The following is a 27,348-nucleotide window of genomic DNA, read 5'->3' as shown; positions in this document are numbered from 1 at the left end:
GTAGAAGTCAGCAAACGAATAGCACACACTGTAAACAGACTCTCGAGAACATGTCAGAAAGAATTGACTACTTGAGACGACGGGAAGCTGGGCAGTGCAAAAGGAAAGGTCCAATTGGGAACAGGTATTCATGGAGTCTGAAACGAATGTGGGTGCTCCAATATTAAGACAAATGAGGTTGATTTGATTGAGAAGGTCAGCCAAGAGAGCACTTCTTAGATTCTGGAATAGCCCCAAAGGGGATGGCTGCATTAAAGTCACCGAGCAGCAAAAAGATATGAGAGAGTTGACTAATAAGCTGAACAAAGACTGCCCTGGTTGCACTGAATGACAGAGGGATGTAGACATTGCAGAGAAATGTGACGTAAAGAAGGATAATATGGACTGCAACAGCTTACAGCTGGTGTTCAGTGAGATGGTTTTAGCTATGAACATCATCTCGGATGAGCGGAAGCTCTTCCCCCCCCCCCCCTCCCCCTCCATCAGCTAGAATGCCATCCTCAAGGGGGAAGGTCAATGCAAACCAAAAGGAAATGCAAGAGGTCAAAGTAGTTGCAAGGACACAATTTTGTACCTTGGAGGCAGAAAACAAGCAGAGGCTGCAACTCCAAGAGCTCCTCCTTGTTGGAGGAGTGATAACGGGGATAGGAGAGGAGGGAACAAATGAATGGTTGTCACCTTTGCAGCTGCCAAGTGCCAGCCTTCAAAGACACTCTGCTACATGGTGTAGAGGCTGGAGGATCCTGTTCCATGAGACCTAAAGAGGTGTTGGCATTCTCTTTGGGGTTGGCCTGTGCATTCCAGGGAAGAAAAATGGTAGGCAGTGAGCACAATCAAATTGGTGGTGAAGGAATCACATAGTGCCACTGTTGAATGGGCTCTCCAAGTCAGGGAAGGAGAAGACCATTTGTCATTGTTTGATTTCTTAGAGCCTTTGTGGTCAGCAGATGAAGACTCAGATGTTTGTTGGCTGGAGGGACATAAGAAGTCTTCACGGGAATGTTCCTTTTGTCCTTTCCGGCCTGGCGGTTATGAAGCACATGATTTCACCACTGAGGGCAAAGATTTGGTGGCTTGTTCCACAGCTGGAGGAGGAGGAGGAGGAGGATAAAAAGACTGGGTGTTATCATGATACTGGGCAAATTTACAACTGCAGTGCTGCATTTGAGGTCACAAGTCTGTGCAGCCATGTCCATCGTGGAGCGAGGCATCGCAAGAATGGTACTGTCAAGTGCCAGATGGTAAAATGTGGGGCTTTTGACTACCTAACAACTCACGAGCGAAAGGGAAGGGTACTTTTTCCTTTACCTGGACCTCCTGGACATCCTGCTCATCAAGATACACAGGACATTCTTGGGATGAGGCTGCATAGTCGGCATTGCAATTGCTACAGTGCGGAGCAGGAGATCGGCGCAAGCGCCCTCTGAACCACAAGTACCACATTTGGCCATATTTCGACAAGACAGCAAGTGTGGTTGTAATGTTGACACTGGTAGCAACGCATCGATTTTGGAACATACAGTCGGACCACAATGAATTCATAGCCTGCTTTGATCTTTGATGGATGCACTACTCAATCAAATGTGAGAAAAAGAGTGCATGTAGGTACCATCCTTTTTCATTACCCGATGGACTGCAGCGACACCCTGACCAGAGGGGTAAGTTTGGGTTCCTCCCTTGGTGAGACCATCAAGCAGCAGAGTGTAACTTACATGACACGAAGAATTCAACGTTCGACAGGCCTCGACACAAACAGGATAACCATGGAGGAGCGAACATGTAAGGACTTGTTAGGCCTGAAAATCACAACTGGTCTACAGAAGCAAAGTTCAATTACATAAACAAGAGCAGGATTTCACAGGTCCTGCAACTGCATCAACACCTTTCTGAGTAATAAGCAGATTAACTGTAGCAAGGGGGCGGCCATGGTGGCCGAGAGGTTCTAGGCGCTTCAGTCTTGAACCACACGACCGCTACAGTCGCAGGTTCGAATCCTGCCTCGGGCATGGATGTGTGTGATGTCCTTAGGTTAGTTAGGTTTAAGTAGTTCTAAGTTCTAGGGGACTGATGACCTCAGATGTTAAGTCCCATAGTGCTCAGAACCATTTGAATTTTTTTGTAGCAAGGGACTGACCACCTCCAGTACATGATAACCGAGGTACAGCTGGGAGATTCTTCGAATCTTCAGTCTCATTCTGTTTATGTTTAGCAGACTTAGACTGAGAAGTGATTGGCTCACTGCAAGAAAATCCCCCATGACTGCCAGCATCCGTAATGCTGCACTACTTGCAACTGGGAGCCCCCCTTCAGAGGGTGATTGTTCACACCTCCCAAACTCCTGACAGGAGGACTGTCTAGCAATCTGGAATGATAACAGCTCAGGAAAGCACCCCTCCCTGGGCTTGGCCTGTACCAGGGGGTATGTGGGAACCCTACATGTCAACCTGGGACTGGGAATTATGCATTACCCAGTCACCTGTTATGCATCAAATGCACGAGTCGTCCCTCAGAAGCAGACATGGAGAAAGAAGAAACATAGAGGAATCTCAAATGGTGAAGAAGAGGAAGGGTAGGTAATGGAGAATGAAGAAAGAAAGAAAAAAAAATCAGATGAGGGACTGTTCCGATGTCAGGCTACTAAAACCCAGAACACATTGCCAAAAATATCTCAAACATTCCCCAAGGAAGGGGAAAAAGAATGGCAGAAGGACAGACATGTGGCACTAAGGGAAGATACGTTGCAAAGCTAGGGGCCTGTGGTAGCCAAGCACAAACTCAACAAAGAATGGTGAGCCCACCAGAGAGGGGGGAGTAGGAGGAGGAGGGGAGGCGGGCTGCTATTTAACATGACCCCACAAATCATGCACTGGTTTGTATTTCTGTATGTTATCTCCCTTGCGGAGAAAGTCAACACCAAGAGGAAGAGGAATATTCAATACCTTGACATCCCATCTACCATTTGCCCTGTGATTCATGGCGAAAGATTGATACCTCCTGTTGCCCCGTAAGTACCACCATGAAGCAGTGATACCTATGATACTGAACTGACATTCTTCTGCTACATTTACACAGACATCATCATCTGGAGAACCACACGAAGTTACACTGCATGAATTTCAGTACTGAAGACGACATGATATTCTGCAGTGACAATGATGGTGTGTTAGAAGACACGAATATTATACATTCACCAGACAAGTGGAGACTCTTTATTAATGGCTTAAAAACAACCTGGAGGATAGTACTGTTATACAATAGTAATGAAAGGGCATCCATCCCTGCCACATACTATGCATTATGCAAAAAAGTTATACCACGTTGAAATCCATTGTAAACTGTGCTAATTAGAATAAGCATGAATAGCTGTTGTGTGATTTAAGCCTGTGATGCTGTTGGATCAGCATGAGGGTTATACTAAGTGTTGCTGCTACCTGTTTGATTGGCACAGTCGTGCAAGATTAAAACACTAAACATATGAACTACTCTAGTACCTGGGTCAAGAAATATTGCCAATGAACCTCAACTGAATCTGAACAAAATTGTTCTCTCACCATTGCACATTAAGTTGGAGCTCATTACAGCAGTTCTTCATGACAGGAATGAAGCAGCATTTCAATATTTGTGTAAGAACTTTCCACAACTCAGCATGGAGAATATCACAAAGGGGACGTTCATTGGTTCACAGATAGCTAGCTGTTGGGGGACACACACTGAGTCCACTCTAACATCAGATCAGCTGCATGTGTGGCATTGTTTTCATACCATGACATTCTTGGAACACAGGAAAGCCAGAAATTAAAAGAATCTTGTGGACAAATTCATTCATGCTTTTGAGGTCACTGGCTGCAACATGATCCTGGAGATGTAGTCCTTTTACTCCCACCTCGATGCACTCACTGCGGTGCACTCAGTGATGAGCACAGCAAGCAGTTCCACCAGGACATTTCTCTCACTGAACTGTGGTAGACACGACGGTAGATTACTGTTACATAAGATGATTTCTGCTGGACGCTATAGAGAGATGTTCCACATACTACCCAGGCAAAGACAAGGCATAAATAAATTAGTTAAGTTCAATTAATGTATATGTCCTATTACAGTAGCAAATAGGAGAAAGTGCCAACTTACTTGTAATCCTGAGATAAGAGACAGTTTTCACTGTGATATTCATGTTCAATGCATCGAAACCATCTACTTTGGTATCTGCACGAAATCTACGGTGGACCAGTGTAATGTCTCATTTAAAAAATGGTACAGGGGAAATCTTTGCATTCTGTATCTCTTCTGCAAGGCTCATATTAAAATATGTAATCCTCATCTGAAGAGGAAAAATAATTTAAAAATTCATATAAATTATGGCTCACCAGTCCGACTTTCCTGTATAGCTTCTCCTTCACTGGTCGGCACTACAGGATTATCTACTACTGCACCTCCGCTCCCAGTGGTGCCACCTCCACCACTATTTGAAGATGCATTTGCACCACCAGTCCCAGCACCTCCAGTCCGCTGCTGCTGTTCACGGGGAAGCTTTTTCTTCACATTGTTTAATGCAAGCTCACCCAAGTGAGAATTATATGGCGTGCAGTACGAGTGAGGCACAAACCCCTCCTGTCGGCTGTCTGCAGCAATAACATACGCCCAGTCATTTTCACGATACAGGATGTTTACCACCTGAAATCATGAAAGTCAAAATTCTCATAATATTGCTCCTGGAAGGAGTTCATTAACATAATCTTAAGGTACACCAAACTATAGGACTTTTTCCACAAATTGCACACCGTCCTGCGGTATATTCTCTCTGAGAGTGTATCTTGTTTCCTAAGAGTGACTGAACAATTGGGCTGTGATTATCTCGCAGAATGCAACAGAACCTGATACATGTCTACAGAACGGCAAGTATGTGTTTATCTTCTTCTGTGTTCTCCTTGTACTATATTTATTAAAATTTTGGTTGTGTTTTCCTGTTTAAGAGACTTAATCTTGTGTTTTTGTAAGTGTAAATTCATTCAGTCTGTAGCACAGTAGTTGCTCACAGAACAGCCAGCTACACAGCTCATTAATGCATCAATGTCCACTGGTGACACATCAGGAGTGTAGCAAGTTACATATCTAGGATTATGTCTGCTTTCATAGTTTACTGCTAGGACAGTTAGAATGTGTGCATGCTGTGTGCGGATGCAGGAGGAGCTGGCCCCAGTTCACGAACAGCTAAATGCGCTTTTGGCTACAGTCAGTCATCTGATGCGTTGCATGGGACATCTCAGGTATTGCTGGTATTGTCCATGGGCTCTGCTTCCAAGGCACCTCATAGTGCACCCTGACTCAGCTGATCTGCCCTCTCAGCAGGATGAGTGGTGGGTGGTAACGTATTTGCGTCGCTCAAGGTGGAGGGCCAATGTGGACACTGGCTGGCTGGTCTCACTCATTCCCCTTGTGCAAGGACAGGTAGCCACTCCTTCAGCAGTGTCCCAGTCAGCATGGGGGGGGGGGGGGGGGGGTGGTTCACTAGTTACCGGGAGTTCCGACGTTATGCACATTATGGAACCCCTTAGGCAGATAGCGTTCAGGGCTGGAAAGAAAGCGAATGTGCACTTGGTATGTCTGCCAGGGGGCCTCATTCAAGATGAGGAGGTGGCCTCACCTGCGGCAATCGAGTGTGCAGGGTGCAGTCATCTGCAAGTTGTGGCTCACATCGGCACCAACACCTCTTGCATCTATTCTGAGGCCATCCTCAGTTCATACGGATGGCTGGCAGGCAGGGGTGGTAAAGACTGCTGACCTTACTTGTGGGGTACAAGCAGAGCTCGCAGTTTGCTTTTGGTTGGGGTTCTCCCCTTGGCTCCAAACCGTGGATTTGTCGACTGTGATGGTCTTGGCTGCAGATTTCTAGACTTGCATTATCATTTATAGAACTTCCCTTGATAGCTGAACTACACAAAGGAAGCAGTTTCTCAGATAGCAGAGTACTTGTAGGGTGTAGATGAGACTTTTTTAGTCGATATGCAGCAAGGGAAGTCAGACGGCATTTAGAATAAAGACATTTTGACTGTCAACAGCAACATCACTGTCAAGTAGTGTGAACACACAAATAGGAAAAGTTAATGGTTTAAATTAATGTACATAGTGTAGCAACAAGAGAAGCTAAGCTTTCATCCATAATATTGGCCTTGAATATCAATAAGCTACAAGAAAAGCTAAGCTTTCACATATATTATTGGTCTTTTTAGCATGTGTTATACTTTAAGAGATATAACACAAATGTGGTGGTTAATTTTTAAACAACGACATTAATGTCTGATCTGGGCTCGAAATTATTTGAAGTGGCTGGTCCTCAAAGTGTTAAGTTTTAAATGAAAGTCAAACAATCAGTCATTTAAGAAATTCATTGCACAATCTCATAGCAACAAAGTTAATCTTGCATAAAAGGAAATTTCTTTTGAAAATAATGCTTTTCAAAGAACCATTCACAATATTTTCCTGTAATCTCTTACACATGGGTTCATTCCAACAGCTGGCAGAGTGCCAGAAAATGGATATTACTGCATGTGAGGAAAGCCTTATGTTTGTACACACATGGCATTAAGAGATCTTCTGTGACGTCATAAAAGAAATAGGACATCATAGGAATTTCGTAAACTGTACTAAAACGCATAATTCGGCTTAAAGGACACATTCACATGTCCAGATTCACAATGAAGTAGGCTCCAACCTGGTGTTAAGCTTTACAGTGGGCTTTTCGGGATGCAAATTTTCTTGGCGTACCGGTACTATATTACCTCATGTTTGGCTCTTTGTTATGGCATAATGCTAAACGTGCCAGAAGATGAAAATGTGCACTTGAAATTCAGTTAACAGTTGAAACTAGCCAATAGTATGGGACAAAACACTTCGCTTCTTATAAATCGACTGTATCTGCGGAAAAGATTAATAAAAGCCACATTTATCTAGCAAACCAACAAAAACTGCATTATTGTGCAAGGCGATTAATGCTTGACTGCCAAAAACATGGCTGTAAAATAAAATCATAAAAAAATCTACAGATGTGGTCAAATTATTAGACTAAAGACTTTTTCCAAAACTTTACATTTATTATACATTTACATCCACATACAGATTATATTTGTTCATTCAATACTTTGTATGTATGCCTTTGTCCTTAATCAACATTTTTATTGCGTTTGGCATTGTTTTTATTAAATTTTCATATGACATTTCAATATCATTGTCATGATACCAGATTTCATTTAGTTTCTAGATCTTGTTTGGCAGTTATTGTAAATTTCCTTATCTTCTGTTTCACAATATCCCATAAATTTTCAATTGGGTTTGTATCAGGGCTACTCCCTGGCTAGGGCAACACTTTCAGTTGCTTTTCTTCCAAGCACTTTTGAACACTTTTGGCTTTGTGGCAAGGTGTCCCATCATGCATAAAAATGGCATCTTTATTAGGAAACCACTCATTTATTTGAGGGGAAAGTTCCTTTTCAAGGATTTATTTATAGTGTTCTTGCCTCATTGTCCCTTCAACAATGTGTAATCTGCCAGGACCTTTCACGGGCATCACACTCCAGACCATAACGGAAGTTCACACATTGCTACACACACTCAGCTTTTAAACGTTCTCCAGGTCTGTGACGAACATACTGGCTGCTTCTTCCATCACAGTGAATACAGAGTCATCACTGAAACATACTTGAAGCATGTGTACACAATTTCAAGTTAGAAAAGTTGGGATTAGTAGCCTAGTAGACCTAAACAGTCCCAAAAATTCAAATATGCATTTCTTCAGTGTCAATAAAACATCACAATTTCAAGCCAAAACTCCTAACTTTAGAGATCAGACCCACTTAATTCATCATATCATTGTACATACCTTAGCCCAGTCCTCACTTGTCCACTCCTGAAATTGTTTAGCCTATTGCAATCTTTTGGCTTTCCTGGCAGGTGTGATTTTCTGTTTTTTTCTTGGTCGGCATGCCTTTAAACCACATTAAAATACCCCCTCCTCAATGTAACAGGTGAAACTTCAACACCCAAACCTTTCCACTGATGGCTCATGTCTACAGAAGTAAATTTACAGTTCTCTGTTGCCATGTTTGTAAGTCTTCTCGTTGTTCTAGGACTCATTTTTCTTTTACACTCACATTTTCCTTTCCTGTTTGACTTGTATTCACCACCTTTCTGCACTGAAAGTTTGATTCTGCTGACAGTTTTCTGTAATATTCTCATTCTGTCAGCAATTTCTTGCTGTGTATAACAATTTTCAGCAGGAAGTACTGCCACAGCCGAAACTTTCTGAGGTGAAACATCTTTTATCTTCTCCATAACTCACTTTTTTTGGAAACTCTACAATTTATTCCTATAGCTAAAATCATGCAAGTTCACAAGCTATATAATGTCTTGTTAAAGCAGCAAGAAGTGATAGAATAAATAACAAGCTGAAGTACACCACAGAAACATAAAACATTACTGTAAACACAGTTTCAAAGCATGTAAACTGACAACCAACACTAACATGATTTGGAGGGAAAATGACAAATGTTACCAACTGTGAAAAATTCAGTGATCTATGAGTGGCTTGAAAGCAATATTTCGTGGCATCAATCAAACCACTTAAAAAATCAATTATTACACTTTTCTCTCCTACTTTTACACCAGAAAATTTAATAATATCAAAAATAATCGTTTAGTCTAATAATTTAAACACATCTGTAATAACATATTTTAGCTTCCTGTAATTATATGAATGTAATTTAATTCACTTGATACCTCCCGGACACAGCAACCCATTTTGTTTTCATTTGTGAAATGTAAACAAAGAGGAAATAGCAAAATCACTAAATGCATACACAGGTCACTATCCCCCTCCCCACTACAATCCCGACTGCTCTGTGCATGCGTCACTCTGGCAGCTTTGGTACGCCAGAAAAATATTTGTGTGCAGCACTTGCTACTGTTGCAGCCACACCTCGAGTAACCAGAAAAGGGAAAAAGTACTGGTCATGCATAACTGAACTGCACATGCGCATGAGCCTGCAGGCGACTGCTCAAAACGAACTTAACGGTTGTGACCTCATGCTCATTGGAAGCAGTTTGCTGTTATGAACTATTCCATTGCCTTTCTCCTGAAGCCTTTGACACATTTTGCTTTTGGCAGGCGCTTGTGTGTGCACTGTGTCTTATTGTTGACAAAAAATGGTGCAAATGGCTCTGAGCACTATGGGACTTAACTTCTGAGGTCATCAGTCCCCTAGAACTTAGAACTACTTAAACCTAACTAACCTAAGGACATCACAAACATCCATGCCCACGGCAGGATTCGAACCTGCGACTGTAGCGATCGCGCGGTTCCGTACTGTAGTGCCTAGAACCGCTCGGCCACCCTGGCCGTCCATTGTTGGCAATGATGCATTTCCTTTGCAACTTAAATTTTATTTTGGTTTTATTCTCTCATTTACATTTTGTTGCTGATGTATTATTCCGCAGTAGCAGGATACAGTAAAATTCTTTGTTAGACTATTAGTTCTTACTAATCAAAATTACAAACATTTAACTGCAGAACAAAATAATGAAAAATTCCCAGAATTCTAAAAGGTTCCCGGTTTTTTCCCAGATACAAAAGTTCCCGAGTTTTACCCAGATTTCCTGGATGTCCTGGAGCGTATACGCCCTGGGCAGCATAGTAACAGGAAACCCTGGCTTAGAGAGACAACTGAAAGATTTGAAAGCAAAGAAATCCTATGACGCATGGCTTTCTGCTCCGGCGAGAGGACCCTCCAATGTGTGGTGCTTGCGGCGTCCAGGTCACTGTGCGCCACGTTTTATTGGATTGCGTTTTATTTTCTGACCAGTGCGTTCCGGCTGACTTGCCAGCGGACCTGCCATCTCTTTTAGGCAACACTCGGACGAATGTGGCTAAAGTTTTAAAGTTCTGTGCCCTGTCAAATGTTTTTACAAAGATTTTAGGGAGAGGATTTTAATTTGCTCACTGTGTGAGAAGCTCGCCCATATTTTATGTAAGTGGCCAGCCAATAACAATTTCCTGTGACATTCTTGTTGCTATGTTTCCCCTTTCCTTAGGTTTTACTTTCTTATGTAGCATTTTTCTTCTTTTCCTGCTTTCTTTGAGTGTGTGCTTTAGTTTTCTTAGGTCTGTCCACATTCGTTCCTTTTAATGTGTGTCAGGGCGCTGATGACCTCGATGTTGAGCGCCCATAAGCCCCAACACACCACCACCACACCACCAGGTATGGATGGAATCCCCATTCGGTTTTACAATGAGTACTCTACAGCATTGGCCCCTTATCTAGCCTGCAGTTATCGTGAATCTCTCGCTCAGCGCAAAGTCCCAAGTGAATGGAGAAAAGTGCAGATGATTCCAGTATATAAGAAGGGTAAAAGAATGGACCCACAAAATTACAGACCAATGTCCCTAACTTCGGTTTGCTGCAAAATCCTTGAACATATTCTCATTTCAAATGTATTAAACTTTCTTGAGACTGAGAAGCTTACGTCTACAAATTGGTGTGGTTTTAGAAAACTTTACTTTAGCAAAATTTAGCTTGCCTTTTCCTCACATGATATACTATGTACCAGAAACCAGTATGTAGTCCTCATCAACAAATGTTAATCAGAGACAAGAGTATCATCAGGAGTGCCACATGGAAGTGTGACAGGACCATTGTTGTCCTTTAGTTACATAAATGATTTGGCAGACAGGGTAGGCAGCAATCTGCAGTTCTTTGCTGATGATGCTGCAGTGTATAGGAAGGTGTCATTGCTGGGTGACTGTAGCATGATGCAAAATTTCCGATTGGTGTGATGAACGGCAGAGCTCTAAATGTGGAAAAATATAAGTTAATCCAAATGAGTAGGAAGATCAAACCTGTCATGTTTGGATACAGTATTGCTAGTGTCCTTGGCTCTAAGTTTTAGAGAAGATACAACGGAGCACTGCATCCTACTTAACACAGTTAAGTTGTTTAAATATCTGGGTGTAGCATTGCAAAATAATATGAAATGTAAGAAGCATGTGAGAACTGTGGTCGACTTCAGTTTATTGGGAGAGTTTTAGCAAAGAGTGATTGATCTGTAAAGGGGACTGCATGTAGGACACTGGTATGAAATATTCTTGCGTACTTCTCAGGTGTTTGGGATCTGTACAAGGTTGGATTGAAGGTTAACATCAAAGCAATTCAGTTACCAGTAGATATGAACAACACGGAAGTATTAGAGAAATGCTTTGGGAACCCCAAATGGGAATCCCTGGAGAGAAGGCGACTTTCTTGTCGAGAAACACTATTGAGAAAATTTAGAGAACCAGCATTTGAAGTTGACTGCCAAACGATTCTACTGTCGCCGACATACATTGCGTGTAAGGACCACAAAGATAAGATATGAGAAATTAGGGCTCATACAGAGGCATATTGACAGTCATTTTCCCCTTGTTCCATTTACAAGTGGAACTGGAGAGGAAATGACTAACAGTGGTACAGGGTACCCTCCGCCACAGACCATACAGTGGCTTGTGTAGTATCGATGTAAATGTAGATGAACCTGGTACTGACAGAACTACAGCAACAGATTAAACTGGATTGCCACAAGTTCTGCCAAGTGAAATTCCCTGATATTTCCCTGATTTCCAGACAAGTTTTAGGATTTTTCCCTGACAAATTTTGAGATCTACAGAGTGAGTAAAAGACATAAGTTAACAAAAAAATGCAAGGTCTTTTCTATTTCTAATTGTGTGAGCAAAAATCTTAAGTGTACACATCAACATCTTTTTGTAATGAACTGTATTTAGATGAAGAAAGCAAGCCAAGTGGTATGTATGTTTCATTAAGATCACTGATGTTATTTTATTTCAATAAAATGAAACTCATTTGGTGACAAAAATATGCATTTCCTTGGAGTTGCCAGACAGATTTAAAATACCTTCACTGATTTCAGAAATAACTTCAGAGAAAATAAGAGTCTTGAAAGAAGTGTATAAGGAGGGGAAGAGCTGTGTAAAGCAGCACTACAGGTGACCGCCAATAAAATGTTGGTTCTAATTTGTTTGTTACTTTTAATTATTACCATCTCTGTTCTGTCTATTATTTTAGTAGTACTGTGTCTCCCCCTGTTTAGCTGAGTGGTCACATGTTTGCCTACCATGCAGCGGGTCTGGGTTCGATTCCTGGCCAGATTGGAGATTTTATTCGCTCGTGGACTGGGTGTTGTGTTGACCTCATCACCATTTCATGAACACCGACACCCAAGTCGCCCAATGTGGTGTCACCTGAATGATGACTTGCAACATGGCAGTCGAACTTCCCTGGATGAGATCGCCCAGCCATTAATGCCACATGATCATTTCATTTTATAGGTTTTGAGTGATTTTTCTTTCAATAAATATATGAGTACACAGCATAGAAACCGTCAGCGACTGCCACAATTTTCTTCTACTTATTGTCCATACTTTCTAATATCTAGACCCAAAGTCCCAAAATGAACTAAAATAAATAAAATGTCTATCAAATGCCAACTGTACAATGTACTAGCAGTGAGACAGTCGCCTGTGGCCTCCGGCCTGCCGGGCAGCAACACAGTCCTTGGTCCACAACGAAAATCCACTGCAGATTATGCCATACACAGACCCAGCCTGCGGGCAGATCGGTGAGACTACATCCGATGGCCATGGCCTGCACATCAGTGGGAAATGATGGCAGGCCCAATCCGTCAGAGATACTCATAGAAACGACCTGCAGTTCTGGACTAACATGGAAGTCCACTTGTGAGGCCAGCTGTTCATGCGTCACAGACACCATGTTGATGAAATGAGGCCAAAGTGATCAATCTAAATAACAGATAACTTAAGCGAATACTCTCAGAATCAATAAAAATGAGGATAGGTGGCAACTCAACATGAAGATCACTGAGACGCAGGCAGGCATGCAGAAAAGACAATCACACTCTGACAACTAAATTTTCGGCCACAGCTTTTGTCAGAAAACGAGAGCGCACACAGTTTCACATAATCACTCAGGCACAACCTACGCACACATGACCGCCATCTCCGGTTGCTGTGTCTACAGTCTCTCAGAATCAGATGCAAACAAACCACTCCTCACACCTCCCTGCCTGTCATTGGCAGCTGCTAGGCTAGTGGCAAGAAGTGGTGGTAGCACTGACTGCAAGCTGAGGGAAATGGTAGGAGGGGAAAAGCAGTAAGAATGAGGCAGTCGGGAAGCAGGGCAAGTACTCAGTTGTGCCCAGCCAGTGACGATGCCTGGCATCTCAGTAACCAAACCATTCCATCTCATAAGACAAAAACGAGATGTGTCCAGTGTTATTTTTTCAAATTTCCCTGATATTTCCCTCATTTCCCTGACATGTTTGAAATTCCCTGATATTACCTGATTTCCACAACTTGTGGCAACCCTGTTAAACTAGAGTGACTGTTCTAAATTATTAACAGAAGTCAAGATATAATAACCATGAGGAACACACACAATGTATGAAGTCATGCCAAAACCAAACATAATGTAAAAAGCTGTTAATTGAGCCACCTTTTGTTTAGTTTTTCAAAGAAAGTGTAATACCCTCCCATACATTCCCCCAACATAGCAACCATAAGCATAACAATTAGACATTTATTTGAAACACAGTAATCAGGCTTTGTATAATTCATGAACGCCAAGCTTTAACAGACCATTTCAGTCAACATCCATAATAATGTGTTATCAGTTAAATTAAACAAGATTTTCAAGTCATAGTGTGATTCTTATGTTTTTAAAAATCCTATCTCAAGAAAGTAATACCCAGAAAACACACTAAATTACTAAGAGATAAAAAGACACACTCATTAAACCATTTATCCTCTTTCGAACTCAATAAATAACACTACATCCGTAGAGAGTGCAACAATTTTTGGAGATCTCATACATTTTCAAATATTTGTTCTTCTCAAAAGAAGTTTAAATCTAAGTTTTGGTTTTGTACATTGAGCTCAGATATCCAACAACAGATTTTATTGTATATGCGTCAGTCATCACAAAGGAATATCTATGGTCAACATATACTGAAAAGTTAAAGTAAACAATACTATGCATCTGATCACACAACAATATATTCTTCAGGACTCTTTCCCTTTGTAGTTACATTGAACATTTCCTGATCTGTAGGGCATTCACTATCATTACATACAGTCCACATCCCTCCCTTGACTATCACTCATCCTATTATTCCGATCCACATACAGGAGAGATGTCACAAGAGGATCTCTGTTACTGATCTGCAAGTAATTTTATTAGCAGATGTTACCAGTTGTTCAGACTGTTAACAGAAAACAATGTTATCTGCTGTGAAGTATTGCTACTAGAAAACTGTCGCAAAATCCAGAAAGCTTTGGGTAGATGTTTCTTTTCCAATGACTCCTATTTAATCTAGAATGTAAATAAATGTCATATAACCTTCAGGCAAGAAAAAAGCATCATATCACTGGTACATTAACAACAAATTGTCTTGGTTGGTTGTTGGTTGGTTTTGAGGAAGGAGACCAGACAGCGAGGTCATCGGTCTCATTGGATTGGGGAAGGACGGGGAAGGAAGTCGGCCGTGCCCTTTTAAAGGAACCATCCTGGCATTTGCCTGGAGTGATTTAGGGAAATCACGGAAAACCTAAATCAGGATGGCCGGACGCGGGATTGAACCGTCGTCCTCCCGAATGCGAGTCCAGTGTCTAACCACTGCGCCACCTCGCTCGGTCAACAAATTGTCTTCATGTGCAAGACATCCATCAAATACTCCAGATAAAGTCTGATGCATGAATTCAGTATCATAGTCATGCAAATGGCAGATTCAAATTTACTGAAAGAATCACCTATGTAGTTATCATTGGATCTGAGACTGAGGGTTCACTTTTGTGCGTCAGGCAGTAGTATATATTCTGCATCTCTAAGAGGAGCCAAACACAGACCAAATGAACTACCTTTAAGTGTGTATCTTAAAAAAAAATTTGTTGAGCTTGAAATTTAATTGGACAATATTTCCTGCAATATCATTCAACTATCAGAGGTGAAGTACTAAATCCAAAAGCTGGGATCACGCTGCAAGAAAACCAACATGTATGGCAGAAAGATATACTGTAAATAAATTTAAAAAAATTTAAAAATAAAAAAAGCTCATGACAAAATTACAGTGGATTTTTAATGGATGTAAAAAGAATACTCAGAATTTAAAATGGGATTTCTGAAAGGAAGCCCTCTGAAAAATAAGCTCGGTTAACAGAGCTCAGTTAAGGCAAACAAACTACCCACATAAACCAAGTTCTGGTAATACTGGAGAAGTGGAAGATTGTAATATCAAACTAGCTTCAACAATACTACAAGGAGGATAGTTGCTTCTCACAATATAGTGGAGATAGATACATCCAATAGCTGCTTATTCATGACAGATTGTTTCAGCCTTTATCGCCATTGCCAAGTACATCTAGACTGATAAGGCATCCATATTACGTCACTAGTGAACTACTTTTTTAACGTAACTATTTTAATAAGATGGTAAATGATGTATGTCGAAAATAAAATGTTGCTTACAGTGACAATAATCTGACAGTTCCACTCTTACAATATTGTGAATAAAGATTAGTTATTATAAAGCAGCTATTTGGTGCATCTATTCTAATACTCATGTCTTTGTCAGAAATATATCATGCTGCTAGCCCTAAAGAAGAAAAACTTCAGATCTTTACACAGGACTAAATACAAAAATTTCTGAACCAGCCAGCAGATGACTTGCCTGCTTTGTAGATTTTGGAAAGCCATTTAACAATGTTAAGTACCAAATACTTATTAATCAGTTTAAACTCACAGGTTTTGACAGTAATGACATCAAGTCGTGTGGGTGAATATGATCCATGCCTGGATAGCTCAGATGATAAATACATTGCTTGCGGAAGGCAGAATTCTGGGTTTAAGTTCTAGTCTCTAACATAGTCTCAGCTTTCCACGAAGTTTCAAAACTGTGCATGCACCACTATAAAGTGAAAGACTCATTCTGAAAAATAATGGTTATTAGCAAGAAGAGAATACACAACTTGGTTATCAATTTGGATGGGAATGTACTTGGGATAATCACTAAAATCAAACACCCATGATTCAAGCTAACAGAAAAATGTAATCACAATGAAAAGAAAATACTGGAATCAATATTCTACGGCAAAGACTGAAACATCCCTACACATAATCACGATCTCCAGTCAACCACCCATCGAACTGTAAAATTCAGTATGTTACCAGTACTGTTGAATGAAATAGAAATTTAGACAATTAAAACATCTTTCATCAAGAGGCTATAGGAAGACTATATTTCACAGTATGGTGCATGGAGGAGGGAACTGTGAATACCAACTTTACTTCCACCCTTTCCCGTTCCACTTGCAAACAGTCTGCAGGAAGAAGACTGTTGGTAAGCCTCCATAGGAACTAGAAACTAATTTTAGGTTCATGGTCTTTTCAAGATAGCTAAGTAAGAGGAAATAGTGTATTGGTTGATTCTGCTACAATCATAAGCTCTGAGTCAACAATAAACCAAACTGTGATGCACAACAATCCTCTGTAGGGTCTGCCACAGGAGCTGGATGAGCATCTCTGTGAAGCTTTCACATTCACTATGTGAAGCTGTGACTAAATGCACTGCCCTTCTTTGGATCTTCCCCTGTCCTCTATCAATCCTATGTGGTACAAGACCCAGACTGATGAGCAACATTGAAGTACTGGTCGAATGAGGGTTTTGTAAGCTACCTCCTTGGGTCAACTACACTTACTGAGATTTCTTCCAATGAATCTTCTGACATCTCCCTTACCTCTGATTAGTTGTTTGTGATCATTGCACTTAAAAAGTGCTCCAAATGTATACTCACAAATATTTTATCCGCTACAACATTTATATATATTGTTAATAGTAATGATACTGTAACGTCTGCAGATTTCTCTCTGTTATGAACAATACGCTGTATCTTTTACTATAAACTCTTCAATCCATTCATGAAGCTAGTCTGATATTCCCCACACCTGCATTTTGTTCATTAACATTCTTGCAAAATGGTACTGAGCACCACCTGCAACTGAAGAAAAACAGAACACTTAGATGCCAGTATCTACTGCCCTCTGAGTGAACAAAGTGAGCTGCATTCCACATGATCATTATTTGCTAAAGATCCCATGAGTAGGCTGTATAACCAAAGACAAGGTCCTTTACTGTGCTGAAAAAATGTTTTTATCATAACTACTATCAGACACAAGAAAGTTATCACATTTGGTTTCAATTTTTTTTTTTAAGCTATAAGCAATTCATTGTAAAAGGAAAATGTGGACCTGGTCAGAGAAGGGTTTTATGGCTGCAGAATCTTGAAGAGGGGAGTGGCCCAAAATTCCCAGTATTGGCACATTGATTGGATTAGTCCAGAATAGAGAACAATACTCCATTATGGTTTTCAACATTCTGTAAGCAGAGAGAACATAAAGAAGAAGACTGTATGTACCATTTAAATGTAAGATCTATGAGATCAGTTTGAGAGAATTACTGTATCAACTACACAAACGATGAGTAAACCTGCAAAAGGTGGAAGTTACTGAGAACAGGAAACTACTGGAGGCAAGGAGGTTGAATACTGTAAATAACAAGAATGAACATGCAGGATAGATAATCTGACTACAAAACTACTCAATGACAAAAACATTAATAATGAAAGGGAATTATCACATATTGATGACACTGTCTGTATGAAGCATGTGTGGGAAGGAAATAAGCAGGACATGTGCAAAACCAAAAGGGTTCCCTTTAGTATCTCAACAACATGTGTAGGTTCATCCAGTTGCTACTAGAAGGGAAAAAAAGGGGGGGAGAGAAAGAGAGGGAGGGAGGGGAGAGAGAGAGAGAGAGAGAGAGAGAGAGAGAGAGAGAGAGAGAGAGAGAGAGAGAGAGACGTTATCAAAATTAAGTCTATCAATATTCTGTCAAGAATTGGAAGAAATTCCGTATATAATGAAGGACTGAAGGGGAAGGAAGAGAGATGAAGGAAAAGGACTGGCAAGGTCTGGCAAAGGTGAAGAGTTCAGGAAAGTCAATCAAAACCTTTGCTCAGGGATACTTCGGACACAAAATGGGAAGGAACAACTGACTGTTGGGACCTGTACCAGATGAGATTTGAAAACCTGAAAGGTGGAAGATAGGGTACTGAGCAAGAGAGCTTACAGATGGAACAGCTTGTATGAATTAATAATAATGGAAAGTTAAGTGCTAATGGAAAGTTAAGTGCATTGAAGGCGATAGAGGCAGGGAAAGAGAGAGAGAGAGAGAGAGAGAGAGAGAGAAAATCAGAAAATAAAAGATACTGAGACAGGAATAGTTGCTGAGAAGAGATGCTGAGACCGAAGAAATTAAAATAAATTAAGGCCAGGATGGTAGCAATAACAAGGAGAAGAATCCAGATGGCCCATGAGGTAAAACAGGCACCAAGGTCACGACTCATGTTTTAGAGAATGCTCTCCAACAGGATATTGTGTGTTGCCAGTACACCTCCCCTGTCTATGTCCATTCATCTGAACTGATAACTTGGTGATAGTCACACCAATGTAAAAGGCCAAACTGTGTTTGCATAACAGCTGGTAGACAACATACATCATTTCATAGGTGGCTCTCCCTTTGACAGTACATGTTTTGCCAGTTACACGGCTGGTATGGATGGTGATAGGAGGGCATGTAGGACAAGTCTTACTGTGGATACAGTCAAAGAAGTAGGAGCCATAGGGTAGTGAAAAGGGTGCAGAAGCAGCATAGGGTCTGACCAGAATACTGTGGAGGTGGGGTGGGCACGGAAAATTTATCCTTGGTATGGTGAGCAACACACAATATCCTGCTGCAGAGCATGTTCTACAACATGACAGTCGTGACCTCGGTGCCTGTTCCACCACAAGTGCCATCTCGATTCTCCCAGACACCAGTTTCTCAAAACTCTGTAGGAGTTCTTGCTATCCACCTGACTTTAATTGATGTTAATTTCTTTGGTTTCAGCATTTCTTCTCAGAATTATTCTTTCCTCCATATTGTTCATTTTCTTACCTGTCTCTCTTTTTCCCTGCCCCCACCTTTACCATATACAATGCACTTAGCATTCTATTCTTATTAACTCTTATATAATGTTTTGTCAATAATTTCCATTGCATTTATCACCCTATCTTACATCTTTAACATCTTTAAGTACTCAGGATTTCAAGTCTCATTTGGTGCACTCCCCAACAATCAATCTTCACTTCTCATCCCATCTGGTAAGTCTCCCCTGATCCAAGGTTCAGGTTGACTTTCCCAGACTCTCTCCATTTCCAAAAACTTACCAGGCCATTTCCTCCATCACTCCTCCTTCCCTTTCAACCCTTCTGCCAGAAGAAGGAGCCACTGGCTTCTCAAGCTTGCAAATTTCCTTAACCTTTACATGTTTGTGTCCTGCCACTGCTTGCTGAATAGATTTTTTTGTCTATCCCGTTACGTTATTTAGGTTGTAGGGCTAGTGAAGTGAACTGAATCTACAAGATGTGAGCTAAAGACAACAGGGTTAACTTGAAATCTCAAGGAATGTGACACCAGCACAATATGATGAACACAGGAATGATATTACAGGTATGCAACTGCCTGCTATCACAGTCTGCCTGTAGTTTTGCTGCAGACTGCATACATATGAATGAATGGATGACTTCTTTTGCACGCAATGCTCCTAATACAATACCAGAGAAAATTACTGACACAATGTCCTCAACAAGACAGACAGTGATAAGCTATCTGAAAACAAATCACTCTTCTCATAAACCTACAGGCAAATGGGTCGTACTAATATGTTGATTACCTAAAGTTATATCCAAGTACACCATTAAGGTGCCCAAGGATAGCATCACTATGTAACACAAACCTGTTTGCCTTTTTTACAGCATGTGCACATTACAGGATAGAAATTCAACCCATCTAAAAATAGTCATTCATGTGAAACTTAGCCCACCATCTTCAGTACAACTGCAAATGAGAGTACACACTATCACTCACTTGGCCCTATCTACTATCTACTCCACTTAAATGGTTCAGCTCAATATCTTCAACTTCACTGCCTCTACAAGAAGGGCATAGTAGATATATTCACACCCAAGAAAATAAAATGCAACCTGTACCAGTCCACAACAGAGCAACTTTCTCAAAATTGTTTTATGTATCCAGAATCTCTCTCTGGAACAACCTGCCCAAGCAGCAATGAAAGGCCTTTTGAGTTTTAATAAACAGTTCATAGCCCATTTTCTATCACAACACTACTATCATGTACATGTCTGTAGTGCATTCCATTCTGGCCACCCTCTCACCCCTCCTCATTTCCCACAGTCTAAATGAAACACTTCTCTTTCTAAAATTATGCAGTTACAGTCATATCAACTCTCCTGCTCTACCATTATTCCTCTTGCTCAAATGATAACACCACTTTTTCAAAAATACAACAGATATTAATGTTATGATGAAGGTTTCCTATTACCAAATCTTCTGTAACTATTACCATTCACAGCATCAATTAGAATAAATTGAATAATTGCTGCTTTAATGTTCAAATAATGAAATCACAACAACTTACAGAAATTGAGAAGACTGAGAAAATAAAATACACCAATGTTAGCAATCCCTTCATCCACTGCCGACTTACTGATGAATAGAAACAAAGACAACATTTGGCAATGTACATCAAGAGAAAATTCACTCAGCAGTAATCTCTAAGGAAGGGAGGAATGACTGAAGGATGGACAGATTTAACGTCTTAAAAACAGCATTGGGAATGTCACATTAGTTCATGTCAGACGAGGATGGGGATGGAAATTAGTGGTGTCTTGTAGACAGAATCATCTGGTTATCTTAAATAATTTAGGGAAACAAAACCGAAAGCTACATTAGTATGGCTAAACAGGGATGTGAATCACATTGCTCCTGAATACAAAAAAGCTGCCTTTTTAGGTCAAGGAATTTAGCTGTCTACGTAGGTCTACTGCAGAAATTAATTACTACGAGAAAATGTAATATATTTAGGCCTACTTCTCAAAGAAATCAGTTATGCACTTTCACTAGTCTAGAAAAACAATGGAAGCTACTTGAGTGTGTATCTTGATAAGAATCAAACAATACAAAATTTCTCTCAGAAAGGATTCCAAAACAAAACATGCATTTCTGTTACATTCACAATAGTCAACCTCTTTTTTAAGGCTTTCTGTGTGTACTGATTTACACTCCATCAAGCAGATTGAATTAGGCACACAAGCTTGAAGCATTGCACACAATAACAAACACAAACTGTGAAAGGACACAACACAAGCAAACCGAAAAGAGTAATACAAACGAAATCAAACACAAACACTCACTCAGTGCACAAAGGTAGCTTAAAACAACTCACAAACCCAACGAGTGCAAAAGAAATTATCAGAAGGACAGAGAAAAAATAAAACACAAAGCAAAAAAGGCATGAGTGCATATCTGCACACTGATGTTAGTAATGAAGTAGGTCCTCTATGCAGGAAATGTAACTGAAAAAGCGGAAGTTAAATAAATGCATAAAACTGCCAGTGTATGGGAAAAAGAAATGCTGAAGGAAACAAAAATCAAGAAATTCAATAAAACAGGCAATTACCAGCTGACGTCCAATGACCGCCAATCCATCTAAATAGGCCAAATCTCCATATTTTCAAAATCGAGGACAGCAGATCATCCAACCAGACATACCTAAAAATCCTCAAATTCAGCAATTCACAACGTGACAACAGAATGAAAAAAAAAAAAGAGTAAAATTATCTATTAAGAGCATTTGTTAATTTTTTAATTGATTGGAGATATATATTCAACATCACACACACACACACACACACACACACACACACACACACACACACACCTAAGAATCTCTTCTTTTAATCTATACCTGTTAGAAACAAACATACAGGTGTACACATAGGGCACATACAGGTAAATGTAATGTTGACTTCAATTTATTAGACAATTGTCAGGAAACTTAACAGAACACCTGAAAATCACTAGCTGCAAGCAAATTAATGAAATTTTATTTCTGAATTTGATGAAGTTAAAGTGTACACCTGTATCCCACCATATAAATATATAAAATATATATAGGAAAAAAAAAATGCCCCAGGAGTAGTACGCATGAATTCCATGAAAATATTTTTGTTGTAAATGATAAATAAGATCAGCATCAAATATGAAACAAGCATCACCTATTATAAATACAATTCACTCATAGTATAAATTTGTGCATAAATACCATTACAAATTAAGCAATTAGCAATGCTACAGATTTTTGTATTTTTTGAAAACAAATGATGTATTTTAGCCACCATTATACATTAAAGGAGGAATCAAGGATGTATAGGATGATGTTCTTTATTCTTTTTCTGTTATTGTTGGAATCACAAACGATGGTGGCAGAGTTTTAACTTGTTTTGTGCCAATGAGGCAACGTGCGGGAGTACCACTGGGCTGCGCCCATCTGACTTCAGAATGCACTTAAGGGTCCAGAAAATGTGGACTGGAAACGTCTGCATGTGTGTGTAATCTAAATGTTTGTATTTGGTGTTTGTGTGTGTCATTACTCGCTAAAGCGGCGCAAAAGTGTTAATTTTGGGCGTTTATGAGAAGCTCCAGGTGATTCTTAGGTATTTTTTTATTTTATTTTATTGATTTATCTTTAATTAGAGTGTAAATAGATGGCTGGTTCAGTAAGTCTCGGATATGTGTGTCTGGAATATCTGCCAGCACCTGAGATAATCCAGAAAGTTTTGCTCTTGAAGGCTTAGGAGGGTGGTGCCTGGCACCGTATACCATAACTTCAAGCCATACAGGATGACCATAAGTATGGCATCTGTCTATTTCAAGGTCCAGGTATGTGACTGAGTCACGCCACAACATGTCTCATCCATCTATAGTATGTTACCATTCGAGAAGCTTAACTTTAGTCGTAAAATAAATAGCCTGGCACTTGGTAGAGTTTATTTTCACCTCTCAAACACTAAACCATTGTGCGATTTTGCCTAACTAGTCCTGTAATTTATGGTGAATAAAGAAAAGGTTGGTGCTGCTCTTTTAGATTAAAGTGTCATCAGTATATAGGATTACTTCACCACTGACTTGCTTGGCTATGTTGTTGAGGTAGATGGTGTATAGGACTTCACCTAAGACTGAACCTTGTGGAATTCCTGCCACAATCACAGGTAATGCTCTGTTACCTATGAAAGACTGACATCTAACAAACAGATCAATGGTCCACATTGAATGTTCTAGGCAGCGTAATTTATGAGTTTGTACGTAAGGCTGTCATGACAGATGTTGTCCGATGCTTTCTCAATATCTACATTGCAAATTTCCTGACAGCCAATGAGTGTTCAGTGGTTTTCTGGGTGCTCTGCTGCGAATGTTGCAGTCAACACTAGCATTAAATGTGATCACAGTGAGTTATTTACTGAAGTTTTACTCTTTTTTTGTGATTTATCATGGCTAATGACGAGAGTAAACGATGAATCCCACACAAGCAAGTGAGAGACATAATTTGCCGATTACATGTTTTCACCAAGCGCAAAGCACATGTATGGATGTACCGAAACTTTTGCTTGGAACAGCAAACAATGCAATCCCAGTCCATGTTTTGAGCTGGGCAAACTGCCATCATTTGTGGATCGAACTGTGTATCTCAGGTCATGAGGTAATCAATAACGGGATACTTTTGTAGATCTACTACAAATGAATTAACAAATTATTTACTGTTTCACATCAGGATTCCAGCTAGTATTCACTTGAAATAACTAAGAACTATCAAAAACACAAACAGCCAAATTGAAATTCTAACAACAGTTAATTGTTTAACAAGTGTATTCTTACTCCATCATATTTCTCTGTTATTTAACATACTATATTTGGACTAAGTGCAAACTGGTCATTATTTTAAAATATTTTTAATTCTTTGTTCTTGATCTGGATATATTAACATCCTTGGTAACAGCATTGTTTTGTCGCTTATTTTTTCCTATACAACAGTGGTTTGCTGCTCCACACTTGTGCAATGTGTGTAGCTACGAACCTGTCACTTGAAGGTTACAATTATGACTTGGGTCTTGGTCTGCTAAAAATAGTTAAAACAAGGGGCAAGATTTTTAGGAAAGGTAAAGTATAGATTCACAAACAGACCTGTCCTCTCTTCACTTCTAACTCATCATCGACACAGGGCGTGAAGTCGTGAAGCACAACCATCTTGCTATCTGGAGCCAGGCCATTCTCCTTTTCGATTCCAACTCGAACCAAAGTCTCGATCGAGGCACTTCCTGTGATGCGGCCCATTCCGGGAGTACGAACCAAGTCCTTGTCCGCATCTCCTGATGCTGCTCAGGTGACAGAGAAATTTTCTTCCATGAAAACTTTCTATGATACAGGATCAATAAATAGAAAAGTGTAAAAATGCACATACAGATACAGGTATTAGTCCCTCTAAATGGTAGTAATGTTTGGAACAGTAGCTAATTCAAAAACCTGTTTCTTTGGATGGTAATCAGAAAAAGAGTTAATGATGAGTGCAAATGTGTGTATGTCATTCATGAGTACAGTAGAACAATTGTTCTTTGATGCAGTATGTTGAGAGTGAAATCTTGCCTCTCAACGTTTCCAATTACTCTTTCCTTTCTTTATTTAGCACCTAAACAACATATCCCCCCCCCCCCCCCAGAAGCAATTGCTCACTGCTTCCTCTCCTCCTACTTGAGTGATTGGGCAGCAGCTTCTGTTACCGATGTGCATTAATCTTTTCTATTTTACTCACATTATGTATACTAAACTAGCCAGTAAACCATTTTCCCTCAAACGTATATCATGTGTAAGCGATACATCCAATATCTGCTTGGAAGTAGCAATGAGCACTCCATGAATCGCATTCCTGCCATGGAAATGCGAGCCTTCCTAAGAATTGTTAAATCAACAACTGAATAATTGTGAAACTGAAGTGTGAGGGCCTTTTGAGTTGGATAATTAACTTGTTTGCAGAAACATGAATACATCAGACTAATATGAATTGTTCATCTATTTGAAGTACAATAAATATATCACATGTTCAGCTGCAAATTATTTGGAAAGTTTATTCTTAAAATATGGTGTAAATAAGATAACAGTTTTTGGGTTTAAAGGAGATATTACAACTTTGGTGACAAAGTCCAGAAGATCAATAAAGGAAGTACATGGTCAAACAACTCTCATACAAATGTAACAACCACCATACAATTCAAGAAACAGTTAAACTGCAAGATCATGCAAAACACCATAACACAGTGCTGTGTGCGCCTCAAATAGGATGGTTAATATCTCACTTTATTGATGTTAAAATACCTATTTCATACAGTGGGAAGATATTGTATACTCGTAGCCCTTTACCAGTTACTGTGATTTTGGTTTTAAATATGCCGCATCATGTAATCAGCCAACGGCCTTGCCTCAGTGGTAACACTGGTTCCCGTTAGATCACTGAAGTTATGCACTGTCAGGCTGGGCTAGTACTTGAATGGGCAACCTCCCAATCTCCCGAGCGCTGTTAGCTAGCGGGCTGCACACAGCTCTTATGAGGAGCTACTTGATTGGGAAGTGGCAGCCCCTGTTTCATAAACCGACATACAGCCAGGAGAGTGGTGTGCTGACCACATGCCCCTCCATATCCGCACCCAGAGATGCCTGCGGGCTGAGGGTGACACGGCGGCCAGTCAGTACTGTTGGGCCTTCATGGCCTGTTAAACAATGTTTTGAGTTTTGTTATAGCCATTTTTATGGGTTTGTGAACACTAGTGTATTTCCTGATCTTATCTTTAAGGAAACATGATCTAGTTATCGTAGAGAATAACCCCATGCACTAAATCGTAGCTTTGTTAAAACAAAACAGTGTTTTATGTAGGTAACTGTGGTTTACAGAGTGGAAATGTTGAAAAAAGTTGGTATACAGGGTGACCAGGAAGAATGGTTAATATGCGCAGGGATACGACAAGAATGACCATTTGAAGCAAACAAATCTTGTGAACATCGGCTCTAAAATGTATACCATAAGAGCTACAAGCACTACATCATCTTCGCTACTGTGAAACACATCTTTTCTACTGAACAAGTGCTCGTAGCCCATATGGTATGCACTTTAGAGTCAAGGTTTACAAGACACTTTTTGCTTCCAATGATTGTTGCTGTCACATCCATGAATATTGATCCTTCCTCCTGGAACACACTGTAAGTAGGTGAATGCATTCAGACTTTCTGAGTCATGACATTTTAATTAGGTTAGCCAGTCTCTGTCACCAGAGTTCTATGTTGTTTCATTTGCCTTCATACAAATTTGATACTGAACCACAACAGTCTACATGGAAGTAGACACATCTACAGCGAGGCCACCAACATTCTCCCCGCTGCAGGCCACCGCTTGATAGGAATAGAGTCAAACCAATGCCTGCCTAATCAATGAGACGCTGGACACCTGCCAGCACCAGGCACTTGTTTAAACTGGGCAGTACGCAACCACTCGGTCAGTAGTGCAACAATCAACATAAGGCTGCCACATATCACACAGCGCTGCCAAGATTTGCTCACCATACAAGGCCTTGGCACTATTGGGACATAAGCTATTACCATCCTCGTGACACTGCTTCTTCTCACTCGTGGGCCGCTAGATGAATACTCTGGGCTGAGAGATCAATGCCTGGCAACACCCTTGGAATGCAGAGGCCATGGGACGACACTAGGCCATGCCATTGAGGGCACGCAACAGTAATTAGCTTGTTGCAGTACTGAAGAGTTTATGTTGTCTGTGTTGCTGCGGCCACCTTTATCTCCGAGGTACAACCATAGCACTTGCCAACTTTTGGAATCCACAATGCCCCACATCCTGACAATCAGAAGAATGGTTCTCTCTTCCCCCTGCAGCACTTACTGCGCTCCTGACCGACACTACATTACTCCAAGAAGGGAAGAGTGCAACAGTGCGTGCCAATGACGGGCTCGATGCTGAAGTCTGAATGCTTGCAATCACAAGCTCAGAACTTACACTGTGCCAGCAGCTCCATCCATCCCTTGCTGGAGTAATAACCAGCATTTGAAGACTTCTGACTGCACCTGACAGGCCACGTAATGACCTATGTCACAACAAGACTTGCCTAAGCTGCCCATCTAGCCAGTCTCAGAAGATTGATCACCTGAGCAGTGCTACTGGGCCTAGCTCTGTGCCATGAGCAACTGCACTGTTAGAAGACTCCAATGGCCACCATGTGT

The 27,348-nt window shown here is 40.5% G+C and overlaps 1 protein-coding gene across 1 annotated transcript in view; it reads right to left on the bottom strand.

Moving 5' to 3' along the window:
• The window catches only part of LOC124544661 (SH3 domain-containing protein Dlish), a 70,652-nt gene that overhangs the window by 23,689 nt on the left and 19,615 nt on the right, over positions 1–27,348 (bottom strand). Inside the window, exons 2-3 of the mRNA XM_047123279.1 lie at positions 24,250–24,440; positions 4,365–4,671 (exon numbers count right to left, since the gene is read on the bottom strand). Coding sequence (XP_046979235.1) covers positions 4,365–4,671; positions 24,250–24,440 — 498 coding nt within the window. The remainder of the gene's footprint in view (positions 1–4,364; positions 4,672–24,249; positions 24,441–27,348) is intronic.

The sequence above is a fragment of the Schistocerca americana genome, chromosome 8 (genome assembly GCF_021461395.2).
Source record: "Schistocerca americana isolate TAMUIC-IGC-003095 chromosome 8, iqSchAmer2.1, whole genome shotgun sequence".
NCBI lineage: Eukaryota > Metazoa > Arthropoda > Insecta > Orthoptera > Acrididae > Schistocerca > Schistocerca americana.
The sequence above is the reverse complement of the archived record's forward strand: the minus strand, read 5'-3'. Positions and strand labels throughout refer to the sequence as shown.